Genomic DNA, 16,515 nt, shown 5'->3' with positions numbered 1-16,515 from the left:
TCTAAGCCTCCCTTCTCCTTGTCCCCAACTGCCCCCTCCTGAGACCCCCACCCCAACTTCCCCCTTAGGACCCCACCCCCTACCTGTCCCCTGACAAACCCCCGGGACTCCCATGCCTATCCAACCACTGCCTGTCCCCTGACTGCCCCCCCAACCCCTGACCCATCTAACCCCCCCTTCTCCCTGCCCCTGACTGCCCCCCCCCCGAACCTCCGCCCCATCCAATCCCCCAGCCCCCTTACTGTGCCACTCAGACCAGCGTGTCTGGCTCCATGCAGCGCCAGACACACTGCTGCATACATGCTGCTGTGCTCCCCCGCAGAGCCACAGCCCCCCCCAGCACCTGCCTTCCAGATTTGAACACTTCAAAATTCAGGAGTGCTCAAGCTCAGTTTGGGCAGCTGTTACTTCATTTCTCCCAAATCAAATATACTGATCCACTGTAACTTGCTGTAGAAAAAGTAGGATAAAATTGAGCAAGAAATGCTTCCCAGTGGTTATTAGGACTGGAATTGCTATTTTCAACAGCCATTGCCTTGTTTGTTTGTTTGTTTGTTTAAAAGGAAGACAGTGATATTGCATTGGCAAATTCTCCATAGAAAGAAAGAGTGGAACAAAAGAATAATAAAGGCACCTCAACTTTTCTTCATTTATGTAGGACAGTCTTATAATATGCATCCAGATATCCTCCAATCACACAAGCTGAAAATTCTTCCACTTTACTGCAGTTCTGTAACCATATGGGAACCAATCCTGTCTGTGTTCTGTGCACATCTAAAATTCCTGCTGAATGACCTGCCGTGGGAGCGAGTTACCAGTGACCCAGGGCTGCGGCGGAAGGAGGGTGCAGGTGGGGGGGGAGAGAGCCCAGGGCTGGGGCGGCAGGAGGTGTGTGTGTGGGGGGCAATGGTGGGGGGGAATGAGAGAGCCCAGAGCTGGGGCGGCAGGGGGTGTGGGTGTGGGGGAAGAGCCCAGGGCTGGGGCAGCAGGGGGGTCCGGTGAAGAGCCCAGGGCTGGGACGGGGGGCAGCCAAAAAAATTTTTGCTTGGGGCAGCAAAAAACCTAGAGCCGGCCCTGATGGCAAGTCCTAAAGGAAGCAGAACTCTAGAAAGATTTATAATAATTAGGGGGAGTCAAGGTTATCAGAGTTTAACAGATGCTAATAATTCAATTGAGATCCCAGAAGGGATATGTATGGGCCAGATCCTTAGCTGGTGTAAATAGGAATTGTTCCATTGACTATGGAGTTACATCACTTAATGCTAGCTGAAGGTCTGGCTCTTGTATGGACATGAACAGCACCTGAAATTGCCCCAGCTAGGCTCAAATGAAAAGTCCACTCATAGCTGCTGTATGTGAACTGACAGCATATAGTCCACCTTTGCCAGAATTCCAAACAAAAATTACTCATTTACCTGTGTTTCATTGAAATCTTTCACCCCAACACAGTACACTGTGGCTCCCAGGTCACGAGATCGATTAGCCTGGAACCAGAATGCAAAACTTGTAAATAAACAGGTACATGTTACAGATGCAGATTTCTGTACATTTGTAATTGTATTTTTAATATCTCCGTCCTGCTGTCATTCTATGAGTGGAACTCGCCTCAAAATCAAGGACTGGGGGCATGATAAGGGATAGAATTAAAAGCCTTAGGGCCAAATTCTTCTCTCAGATCTGGATAGCAGCTCTTGACTCTAACATTCTGCTCTCCTGCAGATGCAGAAGTTTGTCTATTCCTATAGTAGCTACTTGCATGGTAAACAAAAACATTTATCCATTCTTTTACCAAATAAATCCAATTTCTAGCCATTCCAACTTAGCAACATTTGCCCATTGAAAGTGTGCAGTATAAAACAAATGAAACAGATTCAGCCCTCAAAGTTTATATCATTTCTAAGGACAGTGGAAGCCCTGAAAAAAATGGTATGTATTGCTCCTGGGATCTATGATAACCATGGTATCGCCTCATACTTAGTGTAGGAGGCATTTCAGTACAATAGCTGTTTGCAGAGCTATAGCACTTAGTTATTTACAATATCATTAAAAGGGGAGGTGGAGAATTTGCACACAAAAATTCTTCTCCTTTCAATTTTCTTTTTAAACCATTTATTTATAAGTATTCTGGTATTCAAAGTCCATTAGGAAAACACTTCTCTTTCAAGGCCTTGTTACTGAATTGGTGACTTTCAGGGCCAGCTCTTCAAAAGAGCACAGGGCCAGATTTTCATGTATGGAGCATCAAGAATTGGGGTCAAAGTTTCCAAAAGAGCCCAGCAACACTCAGCAGCTCTCACTGTGACACTTACAGACATATTTTCAGAAGCAATCAGCACTCAAAGTGCTTTTTGTAAAACTTGAGCAGAAATCTTGTGGTCTGAAAGCCTTGCAGAAATCTTGCTTCTATTAGTATTTATCCCTACAAACACATGCTTCCTTAGCATACATATCTTGTTTTGGCAGAAATGACAGAAACTCTGGTACTGCGGTCTCAAGAACATGGACCATAAGGGTATGTCTACACTGCAATCACAGGGTACATGTAGATATATCCAGGGTAGCTTTAATCTAGCTAGTTCAGATACCACTAGCAGTGAAGCTGTAGCATCACAGACTTCGACACAAGCTGTACAAGCCCACCCAGAACCCTGGGTAATTACTCGTATGGCTAGCCCATACTACTACAGCTTCTCCTCTCCAGTACACAAGCTAGCTAGATTAAAACCCTGCAATTGCATTATAGCCAGGCCCTGAATCTCTTACCTCACGCTCAGCGTAAAAGAAGAGGTCTTCGTGGAGTTCGCCATCCGTCAGTGCAATGATGACACTAGCAGTTCTGTAGCCTACATAAATTAAACAAAGAATCTTTCACAAAAAGAGCTCATAGGACTAAATTGGTGCGCCAAACACCTAGCCAGTGAGCCGGTAGTGGGCTGATAGGGTCAGAAGTGATATATTCCAAACTTTATATCCTTCACCTCTGTTTAACACCCTACATTAACAAGGCCCCAGGTTTCAATGGAAATTTTTGACCACTTTTAATAAAGCACCTCCAGGATTGGCCTGGAGTCTCCCAGAATCGGCATCGATCTCCTGGTGACTACTGAAAACAATCCGGAAGATTTTAGTAGGATATTTTAAGAAAATGACATTACGTCATGTTGGGGGGGAAAATCTCCCAGAATAGCTTCAGTCAGAGTTGGCAACCCTACTACTGTATCTATCAGACTTCTGGGCATTTATATTGTGCTCCTCCAAAAGATGTCTGAATCACTCTAAACTGAGAGCCTAGTAAACAAATATTTTAATATTTCAAACAGATTTGACTGATTGCACGGCAGCCATTTACAAATTTCTTGAAAACATTTCCAGTTATTTCCTGCCTTTATGCATGCTATCTATCCATTCTCTAAACCCACAGAGATTTTCAGTTTATAGTTAGGTCTTATAAGGCTAAATTGGAATTTAATGAGACTTTGGTAGGAAAATTATTAAAAAGCTTAATTCCTCTTCATCCTTTCAATCATATATACTGACAATGGAGTTGTAACAAGAAGACTGTAATCTTCTTTTATAATATCGATTGTAGCCCAGGCTTGTATGGGCTTCTTTCTGTGTAAATTTACAGCAGCACTGAATGGAATTAATTTGGGTTTCTGGCAACAGACACTTGGTATAAATCCAAAACAGCTGTGCGGTCATGCATTACACGTGAACATTGATACTTCACTTTAGTAAAAGCTAAATATAATTTGAAGGTTGTTTCTGAAAATGTGAAAATCTGGCTAATTAATTTTTAAATGTCCTAAATCATCAGGAGGATTTTCATGCAGTTATGAACAGATGGGCATTTGTCTGTGCTGATGAAGAGGAAAAAAACCAACTTTTGCTGGAATGATCTGGTTTGGGTCCATTTGCTTTTGCAGACAGGCACAAACTTTCCTTCTGTTTCTGTGACCAGACTATCACACAGCCTGTGCCAGGGTTCCTGACCTTGGGGAGTTATAAATATGGAAGGAGGAGCCTGTACTCATGGGACACTGAATGTCCTTATAGAAATGAATGAGGGTGTTATATGGTAAGACTGTGAATTTCAAAGGCACCTACAGGAAATCAAGTACTCAACTCCTGCTGAAAGTCAATGGGATTTAGGCACCTATCTCGCTTAGTCTCCTTCGAAAATCCCAGCCTACACTAATAAAAAGGTTCTCTCACACAATCATGCAACAATAAAAGAGCAATGACTTGATGGAAAGCACAATGAGTACAAAGAAAACAGAATGCCAGGCCTCGTGAAAATACAAAATGCATAGGCCAATATTTGCAGAATTGTGTGTCTGATTCTCCACTGGTTTGCACATTGCATCGTCATTTGTACCTCTGCAGTGTGAGAGTGTGTGTGTGAGAGAGAAAAACATTACCAAACCGGAATGGTATAGTTTCATATATAGATATTATATATATGGGAAAGGGGGGAGTTAATGGGGCTGAGCTTTCCAGACAGAGTCTAAGACTGGCACGGTGAAGTTTTGTTGTTATGCACTGCCATATGGAACCGGACACCGAATCAAGCACTTTAAGCACTGAGAGATCACTAAACATCACAACACCAATCTGCCTCTTTACACAACTGGCCCTCAGTCCTCAATATGAAATGTATTCAAAGTCCTTTATTGCTCTTCAGGGGAAACTGCATTGAATAACATTGAATTCCTGCAAAAAGCAACAGTCACACCCTTGTCCTGTAGCAAGTTTACGCTCCAGGACTGAAGTCAACCACACAGACAAAAAGCGAGGGGAGCAGGGAAAACACACTCTTACCTTGCACATTTTCATAGTAAATCTGTTCACTTGCCTGAAATTAAATCCAAACAGCAGCATTAGCAATAACTGAATAATACTTAGTGATTGCTCCTAACTGACCTGCTAACAACTTGGAAGTGGCAGCAAAGATACCAAATTTGGAGGCTGCATTTTATCACAGGCGACATTCATTCTGAAATTAATGTCCCCTTTACATTCTGTAACCCCATGCAAAAAACTTTTGCTGCACAATTTTGTTTTCAATTTTACATTTCCCACTGCTTAGGCTCAGTTCCAAGAGCCGGGGGTTCACATTGCATGTATCCTGACACTGTTTTGTACCTGTGTTCCGTTTGCCAACCCTTGAGATGGACATTATAGCATATCTCATCATTTACTTAGTGTGTCACAGTCAAATTTAGCATCACCGTTGACTGTAATCAATTTGGGAGCCCCAGCCTAATGCCTGGGCTAATTTTAGCGTGCTCTTAATATTATTATGTCTATTGCTGTAGCACATAAAAGCCGCAGTCATGGACCAGGGCCCCATTGTGCTAGGTGCTGTACACATAAACAACAAAAAGACGGTCCCTGCCTCCAAAGAGCTAACAGTCTAGGATAAGACAAAAGGTGGAAGGAGACACACAGACAGACGGGGAGTACAAGGATACCATGTGCACCCTACACTCTAATTCAGCTCATCCAAATGGGGTGAGCTAGCAGAAGTTGTGTTAATCTTATCTCAGGTGGAAATTCCTCTGTCTGCATCTTACGCTTTACACATGAACAAGCAGATTTTGCAAGACAGAGGTCAAACACTTCTGTGTGTATCGGAGATTGGAATTAAGAGATGGGTCTGCATCTGGGCTTTGAACTTCTCTTTGGAGCTAGGATTCTGGTTGCTGAATTTGGATCTGGCTTTGGATTTTGAGCACCCCTGCAAGGTTTGGGGGTGTTTGGGTCTGGGAGTTTTGTTCAGGCTCATTTCTGGCTAGAACCAAATCTTGGCTAGCTCTCCTTGCAGCCTGGAATGCACTGTAATTTTCCCATGTGCTGGATTACAGGAATGCAATTCATCTTCATCGGGGGGCATAATTGCTTTCAAAAGCCTCTAAAATGTTTAGTGAAGGTGGGAGACAGAGATAAAGAAATCCTGTGCGGTTTGCATGCAAATGTTTGAGCTAATAAAGTCTGCAGCAGGGCAAGGCAAGAGGGAGAAGAGACTACAAGGTGGGGTGGCTTATCCACCCCATGGAACAGGCTGTGAGGCCAGCCCTCAAACCTAGCCGATGACCTGCAGGATCCACTCAAGGCCAAGGTCATCCACACGAAGGCCCTTGCTGGCTTCAGGGTCTCCTGCAGCTTGCCCCCCTTTAGCAGCACAGCTCCAAATGGAGCTCCGTGGACAGGGTGCAGCTGTCCTGTGCCCTCGATCGCTCTCCTGAAGAGGGAACGCCCAGCACCGAAGACAGGGACACAGGAAGATACTATAGCCTGAGGAGATAATATTCCAGCCTAAAATCTGCAGGGTGAATGATGTACACCCCTCCCCACATAGCCCAGTTCCTCAATCTTTCTGCCTTCAGGATCCCATCCGTTAAGACATGGATAATTCCACTTACCTCCTGGGGGCGGTTCTATGGCTTCATGAATTAATTAGTGTTTGCAAAGCACTCTGAGCCCCCCCTGCCGAAAGATATTGTAGAAGCACTTTAAGATTCGTTTATTTACCCTTTCAAATCCTTCGTGCATGTAAGTGTCGCCTCCCGGCAGAACTTTCTGCAGCTCTTCTAGGCCTTGACGTATCTGATCCCTGAAATATTAAGACAGACGCTCCCTTAGTTCTCATAGACTTTAGACTTTAAGGTCAGAAGGGACCATTATGATCTTCTAGTCTGACCTCCTGCACAATGCAGGCCACAGAATCTCACCCACCCACTCCTGTAACAAACCCCTGACCTATGTCTGAGCTACTGAAGTCCTCAACTTGTGGTTTAAAGACTTCAAGGTGCAGAGATTTCTGTTAGCAACTTTAGGTTGGTCAGGATCTGACATGCGGGCAGATGGGTGGAAGGCAATGGGTACATGCATGGAGAAAAGTCAGGCTATGTCTACACTACTACAGCCTTTGTCAGCAAACTTATGTCACTCAGGGGTGTGAATATTCCACCCCCCCGAGGGACATAAGTTACACTGACGTAAGCACTGGTGTGCACAGCGCTATCTTGGTCGGAGAGCTTCTGCTGACACAGCTTATGCCACTTGCGGGGGTGGTTGTTTTTTTTTATGCCGACGGGAGAGCTCTCGTGTAGTGCGTTGTGCATGTAGACATAGCCCAGTCAGCTCAGGTCCTGCAGTGGATTGCAGCACCCACCCACTGACATCAATAGAGCTTCCGGAGCATGCATCCCACTTCCAACAAGGCACTTAAGGCTGGAATGCTCAAAAAAACCAAAGGGAGCTGAATTTGGGCATCTAAATCCCTGCTTTAAAGGCAGGTATTTGAGAAAGAAAATTGCTATGTTTCGGAATGCTCCTAGTTCCCTCCTCTCGGCCATCTATCTGTGCTACTGTAAATAACAAAGAAACATTTTATTCCATTGGCTACATAATGGCAGGTCAGGCAGTGAAGTACAAACTTTGGCCACAGTCTTGGTAACCTAAGAATTAAAGGCTTTTATTTTTAAGCGGTAACAGGGGAACACTTGACTGCCTCTCTCTCTAGGGGTGTGAAAACTAGACCAGAGTCGATATTCATTGGTAGTCTCACAGCCTGGAGAAAGCATCACGACAGAAACATCTCCTATGATATTCTGGCATATGTATTTCTCCACACTCATACTCCCTTTACAACCCCAGTATATCTTGTGGCTAGACAAGTGGAGCTGCTGACTTACATCTGGCTCTTATTCTTTAGTTGTGCTTGGTGATGACACAAGCTGAATCAAACAGCCAGGAATGTGATATCGATAATATAAGATCATCCGTCAGGCTCCAGTATATTTGGACACGATGCCTTCCACTCCCAGCCAAACCCAGCTTCAAGATTAATGAGCTAATGGAAAAGGCTTTAAGATTCAGGGTGTCCCATTTAATCTTTTGGAAACCCAGGCATAGTGACTGATCAATCAGAAGCTAAGGGGGTGGGGGGGACGGACATGTTTCACTGAGTTGCAGACACCAACGTGTAAGAGCTGAGTACAGTTTAGATGTTTTTATAAAGCCCAGATGAAGTTTTTGTGGTATGCAGGGTATCTCTGAATGAACTAATGCTATCTTCATGGGAACTAGATTAAATCAATTTGTATGCAGGACCACACTAACTCTGCAGGCCTGAATGCCAGAGATATTTAGCCACATGGCTCTAAATCTCTTTTGCTGTATGGGTCCAGGATTCTTCCAGGAATGCAAGAACCAAAAATGATTTGGGGATAAAATTTCCATGCTTCCATCTATCTGTACCATTTGAGTCTTCAAATTTGGGCAGCGATTCTCTGAGAAATGAGCTCACTTCTGAAAATTATGGGGTTACTGCTCCCCAGCTGGAAATACAGGCTTTTTCATGAGTTTTAGGATATAGTGAATCACCCAAATAGGATATAGTGAGGCTCTGAATTTCAAAAAACAGACTGTCTCAGGATACTTTGACCCTTCTATTGGTAGATCTTAAAGGAACAAAATATAGAAAAATGAAAAACAAGAATTGAAAAAGTGATCTGTCCTAAATACACTAAAAAATTCATAAGAACCAAAGAACGCTCATACTGGGTCAGATCAAAGGTCCCTCTAGCCTAGTATCCTGTCTTCTGACAGTGGCCAATGCCAGGTGTTTCAGAGGGAATGAACAGAACCGGTAATCATCAAGTGATCCATCCCCTGTCACCCATTCCCGGCTTCTGGCAATTCAGTTTGGCTTTAGATAAATTGGGCCAAATTCATCTCCAATTATTAAAGGGAGTTAATTCAAGGATGAGCTTGTCTTAACGTTGATAGGCACTTTCAAAATAGGATAGGATGAGCTGGAAATTCCAGGATATCAGATCTTATTTTATCTGAACTGGATTCCCCATCCTTTAACAAACAAACAAATTTTCCCAAAGGAAAATTTTCAGAACGATTCAGCTTCTTACAAGCACTAGGTATTCATATGTTTTCATTTTAAAAGGTTCCTTTTTACGGTGATAACATACTCTGGTTATTAAACCCCAGGTAATCAAAGCTTCTTTGATTTGTAATATACATGGCACTGTCTGGCCCTGAGTCTGCAATTGGATCTACATGGCTAATCTATGCAGAGCACCAGCAGGGTGGTGAGGGGAATCTGCCCTTGTGGAACGGATTGCAGGACTGGGGGCTGAATGAGTCATTGTCACCTGTGACACTAAAGGCAAAGTTGGATGGGGGATGGAGTGGGGGGAGATTTTCTCAATACAAATTAATAACAAAGCCCAGGGTTACTATGCCGACCAAAACATTTTCTGCATTAATATCGATCAGCAACGTTTCAGTTTGGAATTATGATTTTTAAATTCACATGCTAAGGTTCCTCCCACCTGGCATGTACTCTGGGTTCATGCTCCTTGTTAACAGCTCAGTCCTAGAAGAGACCGAGAGCCTCCCAAGAGTGTCCGTCACTTCCAGATGCCCTTGGACACTGGTGAAGCTGAACACTTAGCAGGAAGCTGAGCATGTTCTTTAGAGATGTCCTGAATCAGAGCATCAGCACTTCGCAAACGGGGCTTCAGTGCCCCATTCACTTTTTCTGCTGGGGATCTCACATGCACTGGCAGCATCCCTTTTCCAAATGGGCTCATCCAAACTATCACCCAAAGATGCTTTTTTACAAATCCAAGTAAAAGAAAAGGCCATTGCTAATTACAGCCTTTGCACACAGCTATACATTAGGAAGGCTGATGATACATGCCAACAGACCCTCATTTTACCTGTCAATCCTCCAGTCGAAACAGAAGACTTACATCCGCCAGCATGCTGGATTTTAGCTAGTGCCACACTACCGTCCTGCCTGAAATCAACATCATTTCTAGGTCTGTTGGGTAAGTTTATACATTCCCATATGGAAACAAAGGTTTCACGTACATAAGTAGCAGGTCTTCTTATGTATGTGACATGCAGCCTTGCAAAAGTATCCTTGCCCATTCAGTAGGGGGGTGGGTTTTCGTCTGATAATCGAGTTAAATAAAATTAATTTTCTCATTGTCCTCCATTGTTATTGTAAATGGCAGAGGAGTAGATTTCATGCCCCAACTGGCCAGTTTTAATAGCACTTTTTAGGCTGGTATGCATGTAGACTATACTATAGGAAAGTGGCCAGTTTCCTATTAGTTCATAAACAGGAGCTATGCAATCTCAGAGAAGTCCAATATGTAAAACATATGCTATTCATACAGCATTCGCATGTGTTACACATTTTTTCTTCCACGTGGCAATGAAGTTAACAGAGGAAACTGTAGTGATTAAAGGGGCCTGATCCAACTTACACTTGAAATCAATGAAAAGACTCCCATTGATTTTCTAAGAGGGAACAATGGGAATACTTTCCAAAAGTGTTATGCTTATAAACTGGCCCGGTCAAAAACCACCCAACCCACCTAGATCCTCTGCTTGCCTGTGTTATAGCTCCTTATTCATTTCAAAGGCTTCTCATTAATCTTAATATCCATCACAAATGCCTCTAAGTAATTATACAGATCAGTCAATTCCAACCTCTCACCCACTTCAAGGCACTTTCCATAATAGTACAGGGACCCCAAACAAAGTGTCTGGAAAGAGGTGAACTGGAGATGAGAAAAATAATGTTTGGAAAAGCACTGGGCTTCTCTGCACTGGCGGTGAAAGCAACCCCACTCCTCCCCTTCCAGCATGGAGAAAAGGCAAAAAAATCAAAGGACAGGCCTATGATGGGGGAACAAGGATTGCTCTGATTTCTCTCTTTCTTCCCTTTTCAATACGCTCAAAGTCAAGCAACCAGCATGTGCACTTCAGACAGATCAGAACTGGCACATATTCAGCTGTCCAAATCTGGCACACAGGTGCTTCCTCTGCTATTAGGCAGTTATGAAACCTGCTGTCAGGGTGTTTTGGTTTATGGCAGGGGGAGATAGGTTATTTTGTGGGGGGGGGTTCCTTTTTTTGAATGGTGAAGGAACCACCTACAAATGTTTCTCAGGAGACTGACCATAGTTCCCACACTTTGCACAAACAGAGACACTCTTCTTCTGTCCATTTGCTCTCTCGCCCCTAGAGCAGAGGTGAGTAAACTCCATGAAAGGTCCTGAAAGGTGAGAATAAGATCCTGAAGCGGAGGGTTATTCTCTGAAGGTGAGATTTTCAAAGCTGCCTGAAGGGATCTGGATTAACTACAATGGAAACTGGGCATCCAGATCCCTTAGATAGTTTTGAAAAATCTCAGCCCAAGTCTTTAGAGTTTACCCTTCCACGGGCTAGATCCCACTCCCACCCTGCACTCCCAGTTCTACTCAGAATCCTCTAGAGAAAGCAAGACCCCAATAGAATTCCTGTTGGTGTTCTTGCAGTTACCCACACAAAGAAGATCCTTTTCAAAACAATTGCTCCAAACTTGATCTTTCTGATGTTCCAATTCAACTGCTCTACTGGCCACAGATTGGTATACTGGCTCACTTTATTAATATAGGGTTATTAAAAATCAGGTACGAGTGCGACAAATTTACACAATGCTTTACAAAACTGGAGTGAGACCTCTTTTCTGCTCTGAAGAATCTGCAGGTTCAGATAGATCGGAAAAGCAGGGACAAGACAAGATGTAATACACTAGTGAAGCATCCCCCCCAGTAACTGAATACTCTCTAGACGAGAATAGCCTACTACTGCTGCCAGCTAATGGAGTTACTCTTTTTTGCTCAAGTTGCAGAGGTCTGTGCTTTGGTGCTCAGTGTCCCAGGTGCTGAGAACCCATGGTAGGGATCATTACAAAGGCATGGGAGAACAGTTCAGGTAAAGGAAGGCGTAGGGAGGCTTGTCAATGAGGCAACCCAAGTACTGAGTTATCCTAGAAGAAGTAGATTTAAGGAGGGGGACTTCACCTAGGTTGCCAAGTAGAGGGGAAACAGTTTCAAGAGCCAGTGGTAACATAACTGATGGTATAAAGCTGGGAGTAGGAGCAAGAGAGGAACAACATGGTAGGAATTGGGAACAAGATGGGGAATAGGGGGAAGTTAAAGCAGAGGGGTAGATTATGGGGAGACAATACAAGACTCTGAAGAAGAGGACAAAAGAGCATGAGTTTGATGCAAGAAGAGAAAGGAAAGGATTCACTGGGACTCAATGGCGGGGGAAGGAGGGGGAATTACTGGCTTCCCCTTCCTCCCCAGTCACCCATCTCCATGGCCCATTTAGCCCTTTGCCTCTGTACTGAAACACTAAACAAAAGCCAGGTTTTGTGACACAAAGGCGAACCACTGGACAGAAAATGAAGGGGGGATGGAAGAAATTTCCACAGAAAATTTCAAGTATTTGTCAAAACAAACAACTTCGGGTTTCAGCTGAAAATTTTGGGTTTTTCAATTTTCTTTTCTAATGAAAAGAATCAAACATTTTCAAGGAAAGCAGACAGTCTCTGGGTGGGTGGGTGGGTGAAACAATTTTCCACCAAAAAACGGTGTTGATTAAAATTTTCGACTGGCTCTTCCTTTAAGAGCCTAACATGCATATCAGATGTTAAATACAGCCAAGTGATTTAAAGTTATCGAGTCATTTGATATGAAGTCAGAATGCACTAGCCAGAAATAGGGAGAAAGTGCAAAAGGAAGGACATTGCTTTGTGCTATTGCCCCAAATTCTTCTTACCTGTCTTCAGTTAACCTCATTAGAGTTGAGCCTCTAGTTGAGAAAACAATGAATGACATCCTCAGCTGGGGACTGGAGACGGAGAATAGACAGAAATGAGAGTGAATGATTTGCAATCCATTTCTCCATTCATTCACCTAGTCAGTATTTCTCCTCTCTCTTGCTTTACCCTTCTGGCTCCTCGCAATGACTCTTCCTTGTACCACTGCTCCCCTCCAACCCTTTCTCTGTCTTGTCTTCTTGTAAGATCTTTAGGGCAGGGACTCTCTCTCACTAGATGTATGTACAGCACCTAGCACAATGGGGGTGCGATTTTGATTGGGCCTGTGACTGCTACCATAATAATAATCAACAGAGGGTCCTGTGGCACCTTTAACACTAACAGAAGTATTGGAGCATAAGCTTTCATGGGTGAATGCCCACTTCATCAGACGCATCTGATGAAGTGGGCATTCACCCACGAAAGCTTATGCTCCAATACTTCTGTTAGTCTTAAAGGTGCCACAGGACCCTCTGTTGCTTTTTACAGATTCAGACTAACACGGCTACCCCTCTGATACATAATAATAATGTAATCATAAGAAGATGGAGGCCTAAATAGAGCCGGCTGGAATCAGCAGATGGGAGCCTTATGAAGTCTCATTCCTCCTTGCAAAACCATGCAAATTCCTAAGCAGTTCCCTCTAGAAGTGAATGCCATTCCTGTTTGCATAATTTCCACAATGAGGTTATGCCACAGAAGCAAGTTTGTACACTTCAGTGCCCCTTACCACTATGTGGAGGTGCGAGGAGACTAGCCTGTGTCTTTTCACTTCTCACATTGGACTCACGACCCACAGGCTCGCCCCCCAGCTACTCGAACATTCAAGGGGTTTGGAAAGACATTGCTCCTGATCGCTTCCTGCAGAGGCAAACTCCACTCCCCCTCTTCCACCACATGGCAGCTGAGAGCCTTAGAGGTATCTTTACCCTCCCCATGGTACTTCCACAGGATGGTATAATCTGACCCATAGAAATTAGAGATAGAAGTGATTTATTTGCTCATCTTCAGGGGCTCAGTGCATTTGCGACAATTGCTGCTTACCTCTGGAGTACTACCATTGAAATCAATGGGGCATCTTGCATAAAAAAAGTGAACAGGACTCAATCCCTTTAAAAGACCTAGGGTCTGACTGTTGGCTGGTATGAATCAGCATACATCCTTATGCACCACATGGGATCTGACTCCGAGTTCGCAGCTCACATCACCCAGTTGGGTTTATCTGCAAAACCAGTATTTCTTACCTTATGAACTTGTGGGCAAGATGTTCTACGAAAAAATAGATTTCATTCCAGTGGTGCAGGACGCTTCCTGATCTGGGAAAACAATCATTGCAGGAAATATTAGCTTAATTTCATATAGTTAGGCCACTGCTTTATTATTTCCCAGCCTAATGTATTGTTATACATCTGTTCATCTCATTATTTCTTTTACAACTAAAACTACACCTAAACTTCTACAACTAAAACTCCTTTCTGTGTTTCCTTAAAGTGGGGTTAGGGAGTGGGGGGTGGAAATCGCATCATATCTCAGACACAGCTTTGAAACGCGAAGCATATAATTTATACTTAAGTTGAGCATTTGAGGCTGCTTCTTGACAAGAATATATGGCAGCTCCGTTAGACCTTTAACTTGGCAGTAAGCAAATAACCCAGGGTTAGCGCTGATCTATGTCACTGTCAAGTATTTTGGGTGGATTCCATTGGCTTACTCACCGTGTCATTGTGCCTAGTTATCAACTTGAGTGCATTTGGGGAACATAATGCATTTGGAAGGAAGGAAAGATTCTTAAATCTAAACCACTGTTTCCATTGTGCTGGTGACAATGAGAGGTAAAATATCTTAGACCTATAATTCAGCCATAACTGGTGTATTCTCTAGTAAAAGACTGTAATACGTTGCTGGGATACTCAGCGCTGTGGGCCACAGAGTTACCTATCCACCTCAGCAAGAGTGAGTTTTGCTGGAGATGAGACTGTCTGTCAGCTCTCTGCCACACCAGTCTGTCTTCTTCACCAGAGGACTCCTCAAGGCTCTCCCGGCCTAAACCTTACCAAGCAGGTGGCAATCAGTGAATGCCAGCACCTGAGCTCCTCAGAGATTTTTTTTTTTTTGCAATGCACAGCCCCTGCTGCTGTACATTGACAGAAGATAAGTGCTCTGTTAAAGAGCCTGTACATCACAGCTTCTTAATTTAACAGGGTAAATATACCCTTCCCTTCAAGCACAGCAAGGAATTAGTTTATAGTAAAAGTAAATCAAGTTTATTAACAAAAGGGCATGGATTAAGTGATACCAAGTAAAAGAGATAAAGGTAGAGATGGCTGCAAAAAAATAAAAATGAAAACATGCATCCAAAAGTCTAAAACTTAAGCTAGCAAGATACAGTTTTTGTTCAAGATGGTCTCTCTCACACAGTCTCCTTTCCAGCTTTTTTACTGGCCAGGACCCACCACAGAGATCAAATCACTTGGTTTCTTTGTCTCCTAAGATGAAGGATAAAGATGGAGTCTCTCTTTGCTCCTTATAGTCCTAAAGAGATTGCCTTTTTCTTACAAGTCAAGAAGGTCTCCCGGGGATTCAGTCTTTTGTCTCTCTCTGGGGTACAGGAGCCATGTTAATTCTCTGTCTCTCGAGTTCAGGAGCAGGATAACCCCCAGTGGTTTAGTTTGATAGCTTCGGTTACAGCTAACATGTAAACTGAGGTAAAGCCACATTCCTTTATCTAGGACAGACCTGTTTATCACCTTTACCTACACTAGATTGTCTTGTCTTAAATTTGTCCTACTAACATCATGCAGAGGGAATTCACAACTTCACATATAATATTAATACATGCATTTTACAGTGATATTAATAACCAGTATGTTATTAGCTTTCATATGATACCTCACAGGGCCTATTTCATCAAGATATTATTGCAGTAGTGGGTAGGGTGCGAATATAGGGGTACCTAGGGTCACACCGATTGGGCCTTAATCCTGCTCCCAGTGCGTTCACAGGGAGATTTGTCATTGATTTTTATTGGATTGGGACTGAGCCAAGATTTTTCCTTTTTACATTGATAAACAGCAAAAAAGCGAGGTTAACTAGACAATCTACGCAGCAAGCCTGCTTATCAGTCTATGCATAGATTTGTGCAATCCTTACTAACACTGGTGAGCACTGACACAAGTACTCTTATTGAGTTTACATTGTTTCAATCCGCTCGGTTGGGTTTTTCTTTATTCTGCTGTTACAGAGTCTTACAACTGAAAGAGCAACAATATTCCTGTTAAAGTCTGAGTTGAATATCATCCAAGAGACTAGAAATTTGGAGGTTTGGGGCTGGGCGTGGATAAGCTTTTGAAAAACATGTAAAAGTATCTAACATTTCTCTGTTATGTCTCCTCTCTGGGAAACCAGACTGAGAGCCATAAATGAAATCATCACAACATGCAGAAGCTGGTGCATACAAGTCCGGCCTGGCTGTTAATGACGTGACATCACTTCCCTGACTAAGTGCAATGCAAAGCCAAGCCACAGTGTATGGATTATTCATAGATTTGCTTCATTTTTGTTCACAGCAACTCAGTAAAAGCCTGATTTACTTTCTTGTTCTAAGACCCCGAACCGTAGTTCTGCTACATGGCTTTGTGAGCTCTTCACTTTAGTCAATGACACTGCAGTGCTTTCAGGCTTGCATGTAAATTCATAGTTTCAGATGAAACTTGATCATGGGGCCCTCTTTCTGCTCTCAATGAAATCACTGGGTGTTTTCCCATTGACTTCCATGAGATCAGAATTTGGACCCTAATAATAATACCTAGTTCCAATACAGTACTTTT

The 16,515-nt window shown here is 43.3% G+C and overlaps 1 protein-coding gene across 1 annotated transcript in view; it reads right to left on the bottom strand.

The window, feature by feature from the left end:
* The window catches only part of ANTXR1 (ANTXR cell adhesion molecule 1), a 194,154-nt gene that overhangs the window by 164,245 nt on the left and 13,394 nt on the right, over positions 1 to 16,515 (bottom strand). Inside the window, exons 2-7 of the mRNA XM_065399001.1 lie at positions 13,933 to 14,004; positions 12,649 to 12,720; positions 6,535 to 6,616; positions 4,822 to 4,855; positions 2,764 to 2,843; positions 1,416 to 1,484 (exon numbers count right to left, since the gene is read on the bottom strand). Coding sequence (XP_065255073.1) covers positions 1,416 to 1,484; positions 2,764 to 2,843; positions 4,822 to 4,855; positions 6,535 to 6,616; positions 12,649 to 12,720; positions 13,933 to 14,004 — 409 coding nt within the window. The remainder of the gene's footprint in view (positions 1 to 1,415; positions 1,485 to 2,763; positions 2,844 to 4,821; positions 4,856 to 6,534; positions 6,617 to 12,648; positions 12,721 to 13,932; positions 14,005 to 16,515) is intronic.

The sequence above is a fragment of the Emys orbicularis genome, chromosome 2 (genome assembly GCF_028017835.1).
Source record: "Emys orbicularis isolate rEmyOrb1 chromosome 2, rEmyOrb1.hap1, whole genome shotgun sequence".
Lineage (NCBI taxonomy): Eukaryota > Metazoa > Chordata > Testudines > Emydidae > Emys > Emys orbicularis.
The sequence above is the reverse complement of the archived record's forward strand: the minus strand, read 5'-3'. Positions and strand labels throughout refer to the sequence as shown.